General features: G+C 58.9%; 1 protein-coding gene across 2 annotated transcripts in view; it reads right to left on the reverse strand.

Annotated features, from left to right (window-relative positions):
- The window catches only part of CADM3 (cell adhesion molecule 3), a 29162-nt gene extending 18621 nt beyond the window's left edge, over nucleotides 1-10541 (reverse strand). Inside the window, exon 1 of one of the 2 annotated variants that reach the window (XM_072759770.1) lies at nucleotides 10349-10541. In XM_072759770.1, the coding sequence (XP_072615871.1) occupies nucleotides 10349-10433 (85 nt within the window). In that variant the 5' untranslated portion in view covers nucleotides 10434-10541. The remainder of the gene's footprint in view (nucleotides 1-10348) is intronic. The other variant, XM_072759771.1, reaches the window with a different exon arrangement.
- Between the last annotated feature and the right edge of the window lie 6799 nt (nucleotides 10542-17340).

Genomic DNA, 17340 nt, shown 5'->3' on the forward strand with positions numbered 1-17340 from the left:
AAAGTCCAGGGCTCAGAGAGGTTGAGAAACTTGAACGAGGCCACAAAGGCAGTCTGCAGGGCCCGCGGTTAGAAGCCCGGCTCCTGTGGCTACTGTCTGGATGGCAGCCTGTGGGCCAGGGCATTTGGAGGCGAGGCTGCCAGCTAGTGTGATTTTACTTTCGGCGACATCTACCCTCTCGGCTCCCCACCTGTCTGTGTGTGGTAGTGAGCCCCCCAGCCCTGGGAGACCTCACGGAAGGTAAGGCCCCTACATGCCAGGCAGGTGAGAGGCGGAGTGAGGTGGGGTATGAGCTCCTGCAGCTGTGACGGGCGGCACCTGTACAGACGCCGGGCCCCCCCCCCGCCGGCTGCTGCAGGTCTCCCCGGAGAGGACCCGAGGGGCAGAAGGTGCTCGTGCCCTCAGATGTGAAAGGGGCTGAGTGAGGACAGGCTGTGTGTGTGCACGTGTGTGCTGGCCGCTGGCGGTGGGGAGGCGCAGGCTGCTGGGCTGGGGGTGGGGGGATGCTACAGGAGGAGAAGGAGCACAGGAGCATGTCCTATTCTTGAGCTCAGGAGAGAGAAAACTCTGGAGGCAGAAGTGGGCTCGTGGTAGGCTGAGGGGCCCCTCAGAGACTTCGTTAAGATTCCGAGGAGCAGGGACTAGGAAGTGGGTGGCAGAGAAGGAGGTGGGGACAGCTGTTGCTTTGATTTGCTATTGAGTCAGTGTTCTCGGTGCATTAGCGCTGGGAGGGAGCCCTGGGCTGGCCCCCAACAAAAACAAGCCCCTCTGCAGCCAATACTGCGTCCTAGCGGGAACTGCAGTTGGGACACAAAGGGGAAGGGGATCGGGACCCCAGAGCGCCCCTTCCCCAGCTTTAGCTCGTTGCTTCCAGGCCCGGGTGTGCTGTGCACAAGCACGTACGGAGTGTTCTGGGCTGAGTGGCTGGAGGGCGTGAGGCAGAGTGCAGAGGTTGGCTCCGGAGGGGGGGAGGTTTGCCAGGAGAGCCAGAGCGGCTGGGTCTGTGCAGGGGCCGAGGCACCTGCCGGGTCTCAGGTAAGCAGGTGAGGCCGGGTGCGGCCCCCCTCCTTGATGGTAGTGCCGGGCCACCCGAGGAGTGTCCGTTCACACCACCTCCTCGCTTGCTTCCCACGCGCTCACACACCCATAAATCGGGCCAGGCCTTCGGGGAGCCTGACTTGGTCTGAACTCTCAGGCCTCCCCCTGCACCCAGTGCAGGCACTTCCCACCCCTTCCCCAAATTTACCTTGCTGCGCTCTCACACGGATGCAACCGAGCTGCGGAAAGCCCTCCCACCTTAGAACATACTTGGGAAAGGAAACAACAGAGGCGGCGAACGCAGAATCCCATCTCGCCCCCTGGACAGCGTGCATATGGCAGAGGAGGGACTGGGGCTTGCAAGGTCGCCCGGGGCTGGGAGGGGGCGGTTGGGGATGAAGACGGGTCCCCCGATGCCCCAATCCTCAATTGGTGCTGTGGGGCCTTGATGCCTGCCTCGGTGCACGGGGTGGGGGGCTCCCTGTCTCATCTCTCAGCCCTGACCACTTGGTGGCAGGCTGGGGGGGGGGGGCGCGGGGGGTAGCCATGCCTGGGGGAAAAAAGTTTAATCTGTTAGAAGTCAGGCGAGAACGCATTCATCTCTGCTGGCTCTGATTTTACGGACTTGTTTTCACTGTTTCCCTTCACTGGGTGATCGGAGTCAAGGTGTGGATGGCAGGTTCAGGGCAGTGGAGAGAGCATTACATGAAGACAGATGTGTTCCGCTCTGCACACCCACGCCGCTCCGGGCCCCCTCCCGCAGTCCTAACAGATTTAGTCTCTTCCCTTCACTTTTCTCTCTTAAAAAAAGAAAAAAAAATTTATTTTCCAGAGGGTGGCACCTTATTCAGTTAGCCTTACTTGGAGCTTCTGTGCAACAGACACCGTCTTCCGAGCCTACGGACTTGGTGGTCGGCACAGCAGGACCTCCAGATCTCCTGTTCCTCCCTGAGACCCGCGCTGGGTACCCTCTCTGACAAGGGCAGACACCCCATTTTGGTTCCCCGTGGTGCATCTGTATTCCAGCCTAGTTCCCCTTCTTCTCTCGTTCAGCGTGTGTCCCTTAACACACATGACACACTACGCTATTCACTATTCGCCTCTCTGTTTTTATTTTCTTTCTTTCTTTTTTTTTCTCCTGACATAAACACACAGCTTTTCTTATGACCCAGATACAGGGCCCTTCTTCTCCCCAGCCCATTATTAGTCAGAACCCCTTACTTCCAGAAAACCATATGGCTCAAACTCAGAGATTCTTCCCCAAAGCAGAATTTAGGCTCTCTCTTCTGCTCAGACTCCCCAGGAGAGGGCCAGAACCCTCTCCCCTCCCAAGGGCTGAGGCTCAGGCCATCTGTCACTGACACTGGACTCCAGGGCTTGGAGACCAGAAGAGGGTTGGCATGAAGCAGCAGTTGAGGATAAATGGGAATATGTGCGGCCTGGGCGCTTAGTGGTGGTGGTTTTTATATTTGTCTGAGATGATGGGACAGAGATGGGAGGAGAAAACATATAATATGTGTTTGGAAAGATGTCATCCTTAGGAATTAGAATAAGAGTAGGAATGAGTACAACTGTCCTGCTGTCATTTTTGCATCCACTGAGGGACAAATGATTAGGAACAGATGGTAAAACTGGCCCCTCGTTCCATAATAAGGAAAGGACTTGGCTCTAGGCTCTTGAGAGCTTGACCCAAGCTGTGCTAAGTCTCAGGTTACTTGTCTTCAATGTATTTGCTAAAATCTTGCTGCCGGGTTTCTAAGAAGTAGCAGGTATTTAAGTCAGAGACTCAAGAAACCAGTTCACCCTCTGGACCTTTTGGCTGGAACTCTAGAATCAGGACTGGAAGCAAAGAATCAGGGCAACAGAAGACAAATCAATGTTGGAAGCCAGGATTTGCATATTCACGATGAAACCCAGTACTGGGGGTTTGGGATCTCCAGGTGGCCCTGCTAATATCTGGGATTATATGAAGCAAGTGCAGAGCTAAGTAGTGGTTGGCTCGGAGATGAGTGGTGGAGATAGCAGCCTTCACTCCCTGTTCTTTTTATCCCTAGGGCAAGGTGATGCATCTGACCTTCCCGACCCTGAACAGGAAGTAAATGAGCCAAAGGTGCTTATAATTAGCAATCAATACACAATTAGTGCAGGTCTGGCCGGGGGTAAGGAAAAATAAATCCTTAGAGACGACTGCATTTTAGTTCTTTATATTATTTAGCGTTCCTATCATTCTCCTGGAGATCTCTAGGAGACAGAGAGGGTTAAGGAATCCCAGAGGGAAGAAGTTACATAGAAGAAATGGTGCACGTTTTGGGAAGAAAAAAAAAATTACTGGAAGCTCCGCATTAGAATCCCTTCTGCAATATGTCCGCTGTTCATGAGAACAGGGGGGCTCAGGGGGACGGGTGGATAGGAGATACTCCAGCTGTTACTGTAACCCAAATTCTGCCTTCCTGAAGGCTCGCTCATGGAGATAAATCACTTCCATTACCCGTCCTTGAGGAATGAAGTTTCTCCTTGTTTCCCATGAGGAGATGGAAGAGGGGCCCTGGAAATCCATCCTGGCAGCCTGCCTCCCCGGCTGGGTTCTGCTGTAGGTCACTCGCCGGCGTTCGCTATTCTAGGAACTAGTACCAAGCAACTGATAATGGGGAGGGGGGGGAAGCAGCATTTAGGGGAAGATGAGCTCGTGCAGTTCTGATGTGACGGGAGGAACAGGCTGTCTAGTCTCAGACTGGCAGGGGCTGAGCATTCTCGGCTCCTTGCCGCATTTGACGTCATTGGCATTGGCAGATACCCCAAAAGAGTAGCAGAGTCCACTTTAAAGATACGTCTCTCCTGAGACGTGGCCAAGGACTTGGGCTCTAGGATGAGATGCTCGTATTTAGTTCTGTACAAGGTGGTGGGAAAGATGGGGGACCGGAGTCAGGGTGTTAGTACTTGGTTTCTGTGCCCCTTGTACGTGAAGTTCCTCCATTATCGGCTCAGGTGACCCATCATCTGTTACGTGTTGTCTTTGTGTTTACTGCTAAGGTCGAGGGAAAAGGGGAAGTAAACACCGTGACAGGACAGTTTGAGCCAGCCAGCCGTCAGGCTCAGAGTGGCATGGGGAGGGGCCTTCCGAAACCGGGAACAGCGCGCTTTGCATTGCACATTCGCAGCATCAGTGTGGTACTTGCCCTATGTGAGCAACAGCGTCTCAGCCTGAACCATGACTGTGTTGTGGTTCTGTTTTGAGTTTACGGCTCCGGGATATGGCAAGACACCCAGTTCTCCGGAGGCCACGTGAGGTCACCGTAGGCCCTATTCCCCTACATCTGCTCAACCTCGGTGTCGCTTGCTCGTCCTGTGCCCTTGCTGCGGTTGTTTAGACGGCCGTGAGGACCTCTCGTGTCCCTATCTCAAGGTCTGTGCCCCTCATCCTGGTGGAGCAGACCGGGGCTCATGGCCAAGACCCTGCGTGTCTGTGGTGGGTGTGTGTGTGGGGGGCGAGGATGCGCGTAGGAGGGGTGGAGGGTTGGGAGGCTGGAGGGAGGGCAGGACCACGGAGAGCAGCAGGAGCAGCCGCAGAGGCAGGTGGGGGCTAGCACCATGGAGAGCTCAGCGCTCCCGCTTCCCTTCCCGGGCAGGGGCTCAGACTCGCACTGAACCCACAGACATGGGAGACATGGGGCCGCCGCTAGCATCGCCCTGTGCCCCTCACTTGCTCTCAAGGGCCTCCGGGAAGCACTTTGTTCGCACTTGCCACCTGTATGCCCAAGATCCTACAAGAAGTGAGGCCCACCCGCCGACCGAGTTAACCGCCGCAAGCAGCCTCAGTAATTAGCGACAATTACCTAGGTGTCCGTGGCAGTGGAGGGGGCTTTAATTGCTAAGTCAGTCGTGGATTAAAGCATCTCCTAATGAGGGAAATGAGGCCACGGGGCCTGTGTCCCCTCAGAGACGCTGGGGCGTGGGACAGCCGTGGGGTTTCTCATCCGTCACCTGTCTTTCAGGGTCACGGTGCCCTGAGGGACCCCGGATGGGCGTGAGTAGTGCCGTCTTCAGGGCGTGTGGGAGAGAGGAGTGGATCACGCCTCTTAGTTGGGACATCTGGTCAGTCTCTTTACACTTAGAGGAATTTTGGTAAAAGGACACACCGTTCTCTCTCCCTCTCTCTAGTACTTGTTGCTGCAGTGAAGAATAGATGCGTGGCTTTACTAAGCCTCTATTTTGCCAAAACCTCAACAGCTTCTTGTGTTCGAGACTCTTGAAAGCTCGGCTGCCCGGTGCTAGAAGGGGTGGGTCTGCTTGTTACAGCAGGACTGGGCTGGGGGGTTAGGAACCCCGAACACCAGCTGGTTCTGACTTCATAAAGAATCCGCACTACTGCCAACCCCAGAGGAAGAGGCAGGTCGTTGGCCCCAGAGACTTATTCTTCTCCATTGTACAGTTGCATGGGACTTATTTATTCTTAATTTGACTGTGTTTTCAGTGACCTGAATCCTTATCTGATGGTTTGACTCTCCAGGCTCCCTTTCGGAGGCTTTATTTCTCTCTATCCCCTATAAGCATTCCCGTGGGGACTGCCGTTCTCAGAGTTTATGGAGAGACCTCCAGGACATGACCTCATCCAGGAAACAGAATGTTCCAGTATATGGGCCTATAGCCAGGCGTTAAACAGGAAATGTTAAATTTTAACACGAAAGATGAAAAGGAGAAGATATGATCACCCAAACTTCCTAATGCTTTGGGTTTTTCTTTTGTTTTGTTTGTTTGTTTTTTTTGTTTTTTTTTTTCATTCGTGGTCAGCACGGAGGTAACCCAGGCCACCAGCTGCCTTCGGGGAGAGTCTGGAACCTAGGGGACCAGCCTTAGGCGACATTCCATCGCTGAGAAGCGGATGACAAAACGGGGACCATAGAACCAGTGAGCAGGAGGCTACAAAGGTGATGACTCACAGTGCCCCCCGCTCCGGCCTCCTCCCCCTATCCCTGCTCCGGGGGGTCATCTCTCTGGTGATAACGGTGCAGATACTATCCCTAGCCCGTAACTTAGCCACAAGCAGCTCTTGATTCCCTTCCGCCCGTCCTGTGGACTGCAGGAAAGTCGCACCGGCGAGGAGCCCCGAAGCCAAGTCTCGGGGTTTGCAGGGCGATAGCACAGCCGCGCACAGGCTGCTGTTTTGGAGTGACCGGAACACCCGAAAGATGCCATCTGTGGAATTTTATGGCTGCAGAACTGTGAGTCACTCCCCGAGTGAACAGGGAATGTTTCCAGCAAGGCACTCTTGAAATTAGACTTGGGCCTGCAGCCTCGGTTGGAAGAGGAAGGAGACAGAGAGAGAGCGTCTGAGGGCAGCGGGCTGGCTCCCTCGCTGGCGTCCCAGGGGGCGGAGGACCTCAGGCTGTGGGAGCAGGGCGCCCGGAGAGGGGGGGGGATCGCCCGCAGTGGGGCGGAAGGGCGGCAAGAAGGGTGACAGAGCAGCCACAGGTCCGTCCTCTCCCTTTCCAGAAGAGTAATTCTCCTCTCATCAGTTTTTGCTTATGTGAGAGAGGAATGTCTCAGCTTTAAAAATGGAAGTGAGCAAAGCACTGTCCTGGAAGAAGCTCCTCTGGGCAGCAGTGGTGCCTTAGCCCCCCCGCCCCCCGCCCCCCAGGGGGATCTTGGGACTCTGGAGAGCCAGTGGACGTGCTGTGGCCTGGGCCCCTCGTCACACAGACTGCTTCCTCCGTGGGGAGGTCCCGGAGCCAGGGAACCCCCCTACGGAGCCAGGGAACTGCCCCCCACCTGGAGCCAGGGAACCCTCCCCTGAAGCCAGAGACCCCTTCCTCTGAGTCAGGGACCCCTCCCCTGGAGTCAGGGGCCCCTCCCCCAGAGCCAGGGAACCCCCCAGAGCCAGGGAACCCCCCAGAGCCAGGGAACCATCCCTGGAGCCAGGGATCTCTCCCTCAGAACCAGGGAACCCCTACCCCGGAGCCAGGAAACCCTCCCCTGAAGCCAGGGACCCCTTCCTCCAAGCCAGGGAACCCTCCCTCAGAGCCAGGGACGACCCCTCCCCTGGAGTCAGGGAACCACCCCGGAGCCAGGGAACCCTCCCCTGAAGCCAGGGACTGCTTCCTCCAAGCCAGGGACCCCTCCCCTGGAGTCAGGGAACCTCCCCCGGAGCCAGGGAAGCCCGGGAAGCCCCCTCCGGAGCCAGGGAACGCACGCCCTCCCCGAGGGCACCCCAGGAGAGCTCAGGACGGAGCAGGTGAGCCAGGCAGGCCCGTGGGCAGCCGTGGAGCCAGTGCTCTCTGGACTTCTCCGGCGCACTGGGCGTGAGCCCTACACTGGGCACCTGGCCAGGGGGCTGGAGAATGGACAGTGGCGGACAGAAGGTCACTGGGAAGGGAACGACAGTCATGTGTGGGGCGGTGCAAGGTTAAAGGGCCACCAGCCGAAGCCGTCAGGCTGTCCGCCAGGCCGGGATGCTCGGTGAGCTCACGGGCTGGGAAGAACCTGGGGAAGGCAGACCCCAGGAAGGTGGCTCAGCGTGTTGAATGGCCACGCGCTCACCGGACAGCAGCACGGCCCACAGCAAGCTCGCAGGCCTCCAGTCTGCCGACCCTAGGGTTGACCCTGGGGATGCCCGCCGGCGTCTCAGCGCCTGTTCGGCCTCACGAACCCTACAAAAGCTGCCCACCCCAGCCGCGCAGGGGGTGGTTTCCTTCCTTCCGCACGGAGGTAGCCACTGCACCACACACCCCGGAGCACGCGGGCATCAGGGCCCTGGGGAGCGCTGTCCCCCCACTTTCACACCGCAGCCCCTTGCCCTGGCGCACACTACGGGGCGGGCCGCGGGCTGCCTAGCTCCCTGCCTGGGCCCCTGGTCAGGATGGCCGTCCACGCCCTGAGCATCAGATCTCTGCTACTGCCTCCCACCTCAGAGCTCGCCTTCGTGGGTCCAGAAACCAAGAGGCACAATTAGGCGAGGTAAAGCCTGCGTGTGGCCGTGTAGCCCGTACAGCGGTACGACCCGGGACGCTGCGCACAGACGGATGTCCGCCACCCCGACCGACGATGCTCTCCAAGGAAAACGAGGCCTCCTCGGACTCTTGCTCGGGAGCGGGCCTCCCTCCCCATCCCTGACTTGCCGAATCTCCTCTGGAAACTCCCGATTCCCCAAAGTCAGTGCCCGGCAAGCCTTCCCCCCAGTGCTTGGAGATATGACAACGGAGGGTTTCAGCCTTACTACACCCCGGGGTGAGGGCCGGGGCCCCCCCCAAGTGGAGGGAGGGCCTAGACGGAGTACTGCATCTGGGGAGGGGAGACTTGGCTAGCACAGGGCTTTAGTCCGTTCTTCAGTGGTCTGTCCTCGAGCTGAAGCGCTCCCGGCTCGCGGGGTGACCTCCCTCTGTGCAGGTCCCAGCCCGGGGTGGCAGTCTGCACCGCCAAACAGGTGCGGGGTGGGTCACACTGGCTGTGTCGAGCACACCTGGCGGGATGAGATGGCCCAGGGCTGCGGCCGGCCGAGAGTCAAGGCCCGGTCGAGGCCCGGCGCTGAGGCCCACACAGCGGCAGCCTGTCCTTGCCTCACACCCAGCCGGCCCTTGGGACTCCCCTCCCCTCCTCGAATGAGCCTAGTCCTCTGGGGAAGGGGGATTCCACGGCGGGGAGGGGCTGCTGTGTCTGTGGAGACTCCAGCAGGGACTCCCTTAGGGGTGTTGATGGGCACAGGGTGAGGTCAGCCAACCAGCCGGCTGTAGGCTGTAGGGGTGGGGATCCCCGGTGTCGTCCTACAGGCTGACGCTCCTCCATCATGATGGGGACAGGGCTGGGGGGCAAGTCAGAGGAGATGGAGCACTTATTCCTCCGGCACCCTGGCTCCCTGGCTCGGCACCCTGGCTCCCTGGCTCGTAGCCTGTTTTCTTCAGATGAAATTCTTTACATCATCCTCCCCAGTTTCACCCCTCCCCTCTCCACCCCCGCCCCGCCCTGGCCCCGTGCCCATCCCTGCTGGCCACTGGGTCCATAGCCCAGGAGCCGCCTCCCCTTTCTCCTCCCCTGCGGTTCTTTCTGTTTCTGGTTGGCATCTGTCCGGGCATAGCCACCACCCTCCCCCTCACTCTCCCCACATCCCTTTGCTCCGCAGAGGTCCCGGCCCCCTCTCGCCCTACCTCTCCCCCTACCTCTCCCCCTACCTCTCCCCCTACCTCTCCCCCTACCGCAGCCAGGCCCTCCTCCCACTGGGCGACTGGGGGGAGGAGACCAGAGGATGCATTCCGTTAGTCCCTCCAGGCCTGCCCTCCCTCCTCGGGAGACCTGAGGCTCTGAGCCACGGCTCCCTTCCTGGGCTCCCTACAAACTGTCCCCTGCCGCCCCATGAACCTGCAGCGGGGCTGTAAGGAAGCCGAGGGGCCCCCACGGCTGCGCTGACCTACATAGCCAGGGCCGGGGCGGGAGGGGCCCTTCCCCAAGTCCCCTCACCCTGGCCCCGCCTCCCTGCCCCCCCCCCCCCCCCACTGTCTTCCTTGTGTCTCACCCTTACAAACCCAGGGAGGCTTGAGTTCCCACCTGGGGCCAAGGGGCTCAGGCCACCTACCGCCCCCTCCCCTCCAATGTGGCAAAATCAGTGCTTAGCCCCGGGCAGCTTTGGGTTTTCTCCGGGCATCCTCCTCCCCAAACGTCTTGGTCCTTCCTTCTGCCCAGCCTTCCCCCACCTCCTCCGCTCCTGTCTGGGCTGCTTCTCCCAGCTGCTGCCACCGCCACGGGGACCGCCATCCCGGCCGCCGCCACCTCCCCGCCCGGTGTTGTTGTTTTGCTCCAAGGAGGAGCCCCCACCCCTTCCTTGCCCACGCCCCCCTCGGCGGCCTCACCCAGGCCCCCTTCCCGGAGCTGCGCCGCGGGTGGGTGGGGGTGGGTGGGGGCGGGCGGGGGCGCGGCGGTGTTTGCACACAGCAGGTTCGGGGGTGCACGGACTCTGCGAGCCCTCCAGACACATCCACAAACCCCGACACACGCCCTGACTCCGCCGGATCTCACTCCGCCCCCAGCGCACACGGACACAGACACACACGGATGCTGACACAGAAACGCAGAGGCAGACGGCGGCACCGACGCGCGCAGCCAGACACGCGCACACGGGACCCCCGGGCCCGAGCCCCCCGAGCCCCCCGAGCCCTCCCGAGCTCCCGGAGCCCCCCCGAGCCCCCCCCCGAGCCCCCGGCCCGGGAGCCGCGCGCGCAGCCAAGCGCGGAGCAGGTGCACGGCCGCCCCCGCCCCCGCCCTCCGAGGGCCGCCCCCGCCGCCCCCGCGCAGACAAAGCGCGCGCCCCCGCCCCGCCCGCACTCACCGTCCTGGGAGAGGTTGGCCCCCCCGGGCGCCCCGCGGCAGGCGAGCAGCAGCAGCAGCAGCGGCAGGGCGGGGCGGGCCCCCATGGCGCGGCCGAGCCTCCCGCGGCGCCGGGCGGGCCTGGGTCCCCCGGGCGCGGGGCGCGGGGCGCGGGCGGGCGGCGGGCGGCGGCGCGGACCGGTGGGCGCCCCGAGCCGCGTCGGAGCCCGGGGCCGAGGCGGGGACCGGGAGGGAGCCGGCGCTGCTGCAGTCGCGGGGATTAAATAGGGCGCTCGGAGCAAACCATTCGGCTGCGGGCGGAGGGGGGGCGGCGGGGGGCTGGGCCGGGCGCGGGGGGGCCCCGCTGCCGCATTCCCCGCCCCCCGCCTCCCTCCACCCCCCCTGCGCCCTCGTGGTGCCTTCCGCCTTCTCCCCCGGGAGCCCCGCCAGCCGGGCGCGGGTGCGGGGCCGAGGGAGCGAGCTGGCTGGGCGGCGGGGCCGCGCGCACCCCTGTCGGCTGGGGCGGAGGGGGCGCCGGGCAGGGCCTGGGGCCAGCTGGCGGGAGCGGCCACTGCAGGCCCGGGCAGGGGCGCGCCCACCGGCCCCGCGCCCCAAGCGCGCCCCCAGTGCGCCCCCCGTGCGTCCCCCAGTGCGCCTCCCGGTGTGCCCCCCGTGCACCTCCCAGTGCGCCCCCCGGTGCGTCCCCCAGTGCGCCCCTCAGTGCGTCCCTGAGTGCCCACCCCGGGGCGTCCCTCAGTGCGCCCCCAAGTGCCCCCTGTGCGCCCCCCGGTGCGCCCCCGAGTGCGCCCCCCCATGCGCCCCCGTGCGTCCCTCAGTGCGCCCCCCCGTGCGCCCCCCGTGCACCCCCCGGTGAGCCCCCGACTGCGCCCCTCAGGGCGCCCCCCCGTTTGTCTCCCATTGCGCCCCCCAGTGCGTCCCTCAGTGCCACCCAAGTGCCGCCCGTGCGCCTCCTGGTGCGCCCCCGAGTGCGTCCTCCAGTGCGCCCCCCCCATGCGCCCCCGTGCGTCCTCCAGGGCATCCCCCAGTGCGTGCCCCTGTGCGCGCCCCCGTGCGCCCCCCAGTGCGCCCCAACAGCTCGGCTGTGCCCTTCCCCTGACACAGGCATCCTGGCCCCGAGCCCCTGTCTGTCCAGCAGCAACTGGCCTGCGGAGGCCATCTCCCTGGAACGGCTTCTTCCCGCAAACCCGCAGGCCAGGGGAACCCACACCTCCCTCCATCCCTCCATCCCTCATCCCTCATCCCTCTTCCATCCCATCCATCACCTGGCTCCCCTTCAGGCTCCTGCCCCACCAGGCCGCCTGCAGAACAACCCTCCAGTTGGCCTCCTTGTTCCTCCCCCCCATATCGATGGTCTCCTCCTTCATCTTTCAGAGGACCTTGTTCTTTCTTAAATTTTGAGAACAGGTTTTCCGGTGAAGGGTCTCCGCTGCAGGCCCTCAGGGAAGATGCCTTCTTTACCAGCTGGGCCTCTGCCCCTAAGGCCAGGTACAGGATGGAGGAGAGAGGCGGGGCCTTGGCCCTCCCTCTCCTCTCCCCATCCTATTGTCCCATGTCCTAACCACCACTTGCCAGTTTTCTACTATCAAGTATCCGTGTAACCTTGGGAAGGCAGTTAACACCCCATCACTTCAGCGGCACCTGTAGAATCAGGAGTTGGACCAAATGTTGGTGAAGAATCCTCATCTCTCTTAACTATCTAAAATTCTTTGACTCAGGGCAGCCCAGGTGGGTCAGCGGTTTAGAGCCGCCTTTGGCCCAGGGCCTGGAGACCCGGGATCACGTCCGGCATCAGGCTCCCTGCATGGAGCCTGCTTCTCCCTCTGCCTGGGTCTCTGCCTCTCTCTTTCTGTGTCTCTCATGAATAAATAAATGAACTCTTTTAAAAAAAAAATAAAAAAAAATTCTTTGATTCAGAGAGTCTCAGATTTAGGAATGTGCACCCAAAAGCTAAGATTGCATCAAAAGTCCTCCCCTTTCTGTGCTGCTGACTGCCTCACCTTGCAAATCCTTAGTGTTTGGGCAATATCCCCCCTCTCCGACGGGCTTTCTGGGCCCTCTGTGACGGCCTTAGTTCAAGGCCGAGGATGTGGGGAAAGCTCTGTATCACTGTTAGTCACTGGCGGAGAGGCCTATGAATATCCCCTGGGAGGCTCCTTCACGATGGTCAGAATGGTCCCCACTGCTTCTCTGTTTCTAGAATCCGTCCTGCTCTCTGGGAGAAGAGACCTGCCTGCCTCTTGCCTGTTTCCTGAGAGTCTGGGTAGTTCTTTAGAGTTACTTGCAGAAGTTTTTGGCCACCTTGGGCTGTCCGACTTACTTGCTTTCCCATATTTCAGTGCCTCCAAAGCGTTCTCCCTGGGGAGGCGTCTTAACATCTCTGAGACACTAAAATGGAGGGAGGAATGTGGTTGAGGCTTGTGCAGACCAGGATGCAAGAGACAGGAGAGGCCAGAAGGGAAGATGGGACCTTCTGAGCATGGTGGGACCAGGTTGGCATGAGTTTAGGGGAACAGAGGGAAAGAAGGAGTGGGTGTGTTTTCAGAGAGGATGGGGCTTCAGAGGGGAAGGATCCGGCTCTCCTTGTTAAAGGGTCTTGATGGCTAAAGAGCATTATCTTTGGAGGTAGAAGAAGCCTTAGAGATCATCTGAGTGGGCTTAAGGGAGGACAGGTTAGTGTCGCGAGAGGAACGGGTGGGATGGGACAGCAGGATAGGGGATTAGGTCCCAAGCTCCTCTAACTAATCATCTTTTCCATCTGCTGCTCTGCCCTGAGCCCCTCCGGCCTGTCCTCCTTAATTCTCTAACCACTGCTGGCCTGGCCCCACCCTCTACTGTAACTGCTGGGGCGTGGCTGCTCCAGGAGGACCGGGGTGGGAGGAGAGGGGAGAGCTGTTTGGGAGAGAGAGTATTAAGAGCTAGCAAATGAGACTCTGGAATGCTCTTTTCCTACTGGCTCCTTTTCCCTTTTCTGCATCATCAGCATCAGTTTGGCAGCACTTTAGGCCTTGGGAATAGGAAGCAGACACTGGCTTTTAGAATCATAGAATGAAAGAGTATTAGAGTCGTAAGCAACCTTCAAGATTACCTAACCAATGGCCCTTGGTGGACGGACGAGGAAGATGAGGCTCGGAGAAGCTAAGTGACTTCCCCATGCTCCCACAGGTGCACACTTAGGGGCTTACCCGCCTCAGATAGGGAAGCCATAGATAGATAGTCCCCTCAGGGCAGGAGGCAGGAGGCACAAGGGGACGCCCCACCAGCACTTCCAAGCCGTGCACACATTGAGGAGGTGCACACTCCTGCGAGTCCCTGGGTGAAAGGGCAGTTTCTCCTGCAGCTGTGGCTGTCTCCGTGGGGAACGACTCCAGGCCTGTAACCATCCTAATGCCCTTTGTACACATGTGCACGCCCGGCATCTCACTCCTGTTCACTAGGAGCAGAGTTTGCAAAGCAGGACTGACCTACAAGGATTATCCCCATCACGTAACTAGGTGAAATAAAAGTATCCATGTTGGATTGTGATCTCTATGGTTACTTTGCACTCTCAAATGCTGTGGCACACACAATGTGCATTTCCAAGAGGCTTGCGTAGAGCGTGGAGTAGGTTGTCTGTGGGATAAAAGAGCTGGTGGCCACAGTGGAGACGGGGTGGGGTGCAGGGGGAGGGTGCAGAGAGGGAGGGTGGCGAGAAGGCAGGCATTGGCTCCTGGATGCTCCTGTCCACTCAGCAACAGCCTGGGGAGCTGGGGGTGTGGAATGTGGCGCTGGCACTGGTGCCGGGCTAGACGCAGCTGTGTGGGCCCTCGGCATTCCTTTCCCCATGCCGGTCCTGCTCCTGTCGGGATGGGAGGGGGCCTCAGCCAAATGGGGTGAATCCTGGGGATAATTCATCCGGAAGGGCGATGACCACACCTGTAGGGAACAGCCCCCCCGCCCCCAAGACCCAGCTCAGTTCTGTTCTGGACGCTAATCCTCCTTGTCTCTATGACTTTTCCTTTATCAGTCAATTCTGCGTGGGTTTCCACATCGCGTTTCTCTTTAATTTTCCACCCAACTAAACCAGTACACCTCATACCGCTTCCTTCTTCCATTATCCGGTTTTAATTAACCCCATCCTTAATAATCACCTCTGTGTGCATTTTAATTCTAACCTTAATTGAATTCTAATTCCAATCCTAACCCTAATCTATTACAGACTCTAACTATTCATCCTAATACCAACCCCAATTTAATTGTCAATTTGAACCGGCATCTTCATTCTCACCTGCTCTGAGCCTGCAACTAGGACAGCAACACACGTGTAATAAAAATGATCACAGGTACCGTTGCAGCACCCATTGTTTGCACGTTTTCGTTTTGCCCTGGGTGCTGTGCATGCGAGTCATCTCGCTGAGGAGCGGGTTAGGTTGGAAGTGTCAGCCGTCCCACAAATGCGAGGAAACCGAGGTTTAACGAGCTGATGTCATTTGTTCGCAGTGGGCCCAAGTCTGCTATGTAAGGTCCACTTGAGTGTAAAGCTTGTGCTCATTCCCGTTTCTGCAAACACTACTTTCTTTCTTTTCTTTTCTTTTTTGAAGATTTTATCTATTTATTTGAGAGAGAAACCAAGAGAAAGAGAGAGAGAGCATGAGCAGGGTAAGGAGCAGAGGGAGAAGCAGGCTCCCCGCTGAACAGAGAGCCCCATGCAGGACTTGATTCCAGGACCCCGGGATCGTGACCTGAGCTGAAGACAGACACCGAACAGACTGAGCCCCCTTCCCCACTCTGGGTGCCTCCTGTCACCCAACACTACCTTCTGATCAACCCTTTCCTAAAATCCTAACTAAACCTGACTGGGATGACCTCTAAAATACTGGGTTTCCTGAGAGCATATTATGAGTTTAGGGGGTTTGTTTGCTTAGTTAATGGTGGTGTGGAATAGAAAGCAAACAAATACAACCAACAAAAGAAAACCCCAAATCTCCCTGCCCGGAAAACCCACCGATGCTTTAAACACATCAATGTATTTGTGCGGTAAAAATGATCGAACTATAGAAAGAACCAAACTGAAAATAAAAGCATCTTTTTCCTTCCCCGACATGCCGAATTCCACCCCCTCACCCTCACCTAGGCCGGGGATGGGGGCGGGTGGAGGACATTGTAGGCGTTGGCTTTGTCCAGCAGCCCCAACTGCCCAAGATATCAGAACGGCAGGTAAGGTCCAGGTGAGCACATGCCCGTGAAGCCACCTTGCGTGTATACGTGACCCCTCAGGCGTGAGAACCGCTCGGCGATTTGTATTTAGGATGAACAGTAGCTGTTCGAGGCCCACGGGGCGACACGGAGTTCTTTCCAGTCCGTGCTCCCTTGGGCACTCCCGAGCCTTCAGGGCTGCGTGCATGACACCCGCCATGCAGGCAGGTATGATCGTCTCTAAGCCGCAGGTGGAGCAAATGGCCCGAGGACACAGAAGCACGGCTGGGAGATCCCAGGTTCAGATCCAGGTTCGTCCTACCCCGGAGCCCACGTGGTGAGCTCCAGGAATTTGCCAGAAGGCCTGTTAGGGAGGAAGTCATGGAGGTCTCTGTCCTGCAGGAGGGCCGACCTGAGGGATTGGAGGAGGACGAAGACGGATCCGGGAGGAGGCCGGGCAGGGGGGAGGCAGCGGGACCGGGGGAGCACGGAGGGGGTCGCACACCAGCTCCGAGTCATCGGGGGGTGGAACGGACATGCGCTGAGACTGGGGACCATTTTTTTGCGGTAAATTCAGGCAAACATAAAATCCCGCAATACCAGCGTGTGCCGCTATTGCTTCAGCGACAGGCCGGTCGATGTTTTTCGGAAAGACAGCGGGCACACATAATCATCTGCAAAGAAAAAGGCACATTTCTGGTTCCTTGGGTGCCCGCAGCCTCCCCAGCACGAGTCCCGTGTCCTCCCCCTCGCGTCCAGCAGTATGGGGTGGCTCGTCATTTCCCAAACGCGCGGTGTTGCGTCATGCCCCCGTGTCTTCACATGTGCCATTTCCTATGCCTGGATCGCCCATCTCATTAATTCCAATGAAACTGGTGCTTGTGTTTATCTCCCCAACCTGATTAGGTGCCGCTGCCTCTGAGAAGTTTTCTCGGCAGGGGTGTTCACCCCTCGCCGGGCGCTGCGGCCCCGAGGAATGCCCGCACCCCTGGCCTGGGCAGCCTCTCTCGCGGAGCTGCAGGGCCTCATCCGCGTGGCCCCCTTCGCTGCGGGCTCTTTGAGGGGAGGAGTGATAGTTCACGAAGCTTCTGATTCCCAGAGCCTAGCGTGGGAGCTGAAACATAGTAGATTCCCAGTTAATTCTACTGGATTTGGCTGAAATAGTGTATTTACAAGCTCACAGGCTTGATGAACCACGTTCCTCCAGAAGTACGGACGTGTACGCAGCCAGCCGCATTTCCTGGGCCTGCTCGCTGCAGGTATGTACGGATTCAAGTAGATCTGAAGTGTCCAAAATAAGTTGAATTATTCTAATACACAGGTCCACATCTTTTCGGCCACTTGTCCAACATGCATGTTTGTTCTCCTTGGAATGGGGTTGAGAGCTTGCCAACGTCCCTCTGCATGGATCTTCGGGCGGGGGTGGAAAATCTTCATCCTTTGATGATGGCTTTTGATTTTGATATTGATTTGATTTTTGAATATTTGATATTCAAAAAAATATTTGATATTTGAAAATAGCCGAGCGTCCGTAGGATCTGAGGTGTGTTGGGTACGTGGTGGCTCATGTTGAGTACGTGGTGACTCGTGTTGGGTATGTTGTGGCTCGTGTTAGGTACGTGGTGGCTCATGTTGGGTACGTGGTGGCTCGTGTTGGGTATGTGGTGGCTCTTGCTGAGTACGTGGTGGCTCGTGTTGGGTACGTGGTGGCTCGTGTTGGGTACGTGGTGGCTCGTGTTAGGTACGTGGTGGCTCGTGTTGAGTACGTGGTGGCTCGTGTTGGGTACGTGGTGGCTCGTGTTAGGTATGTGGTGGCTCATG

The sequence above is a fragment of the Vulpes vulpes genome, chromosome 5 (genome assembly GCF_048418805.1).
Source record: "Vulpes vulpes isolate BD-2025 chromosome 5, VulVul3, whole genome shotgun sequence".
In the NCBI taxonomy this organism is placed as follows: Eukaryota; Metazoa; Chordata; class Mammalia; order Carnivora; family Canidae; genus Vulpes; species Vulpes vulpes.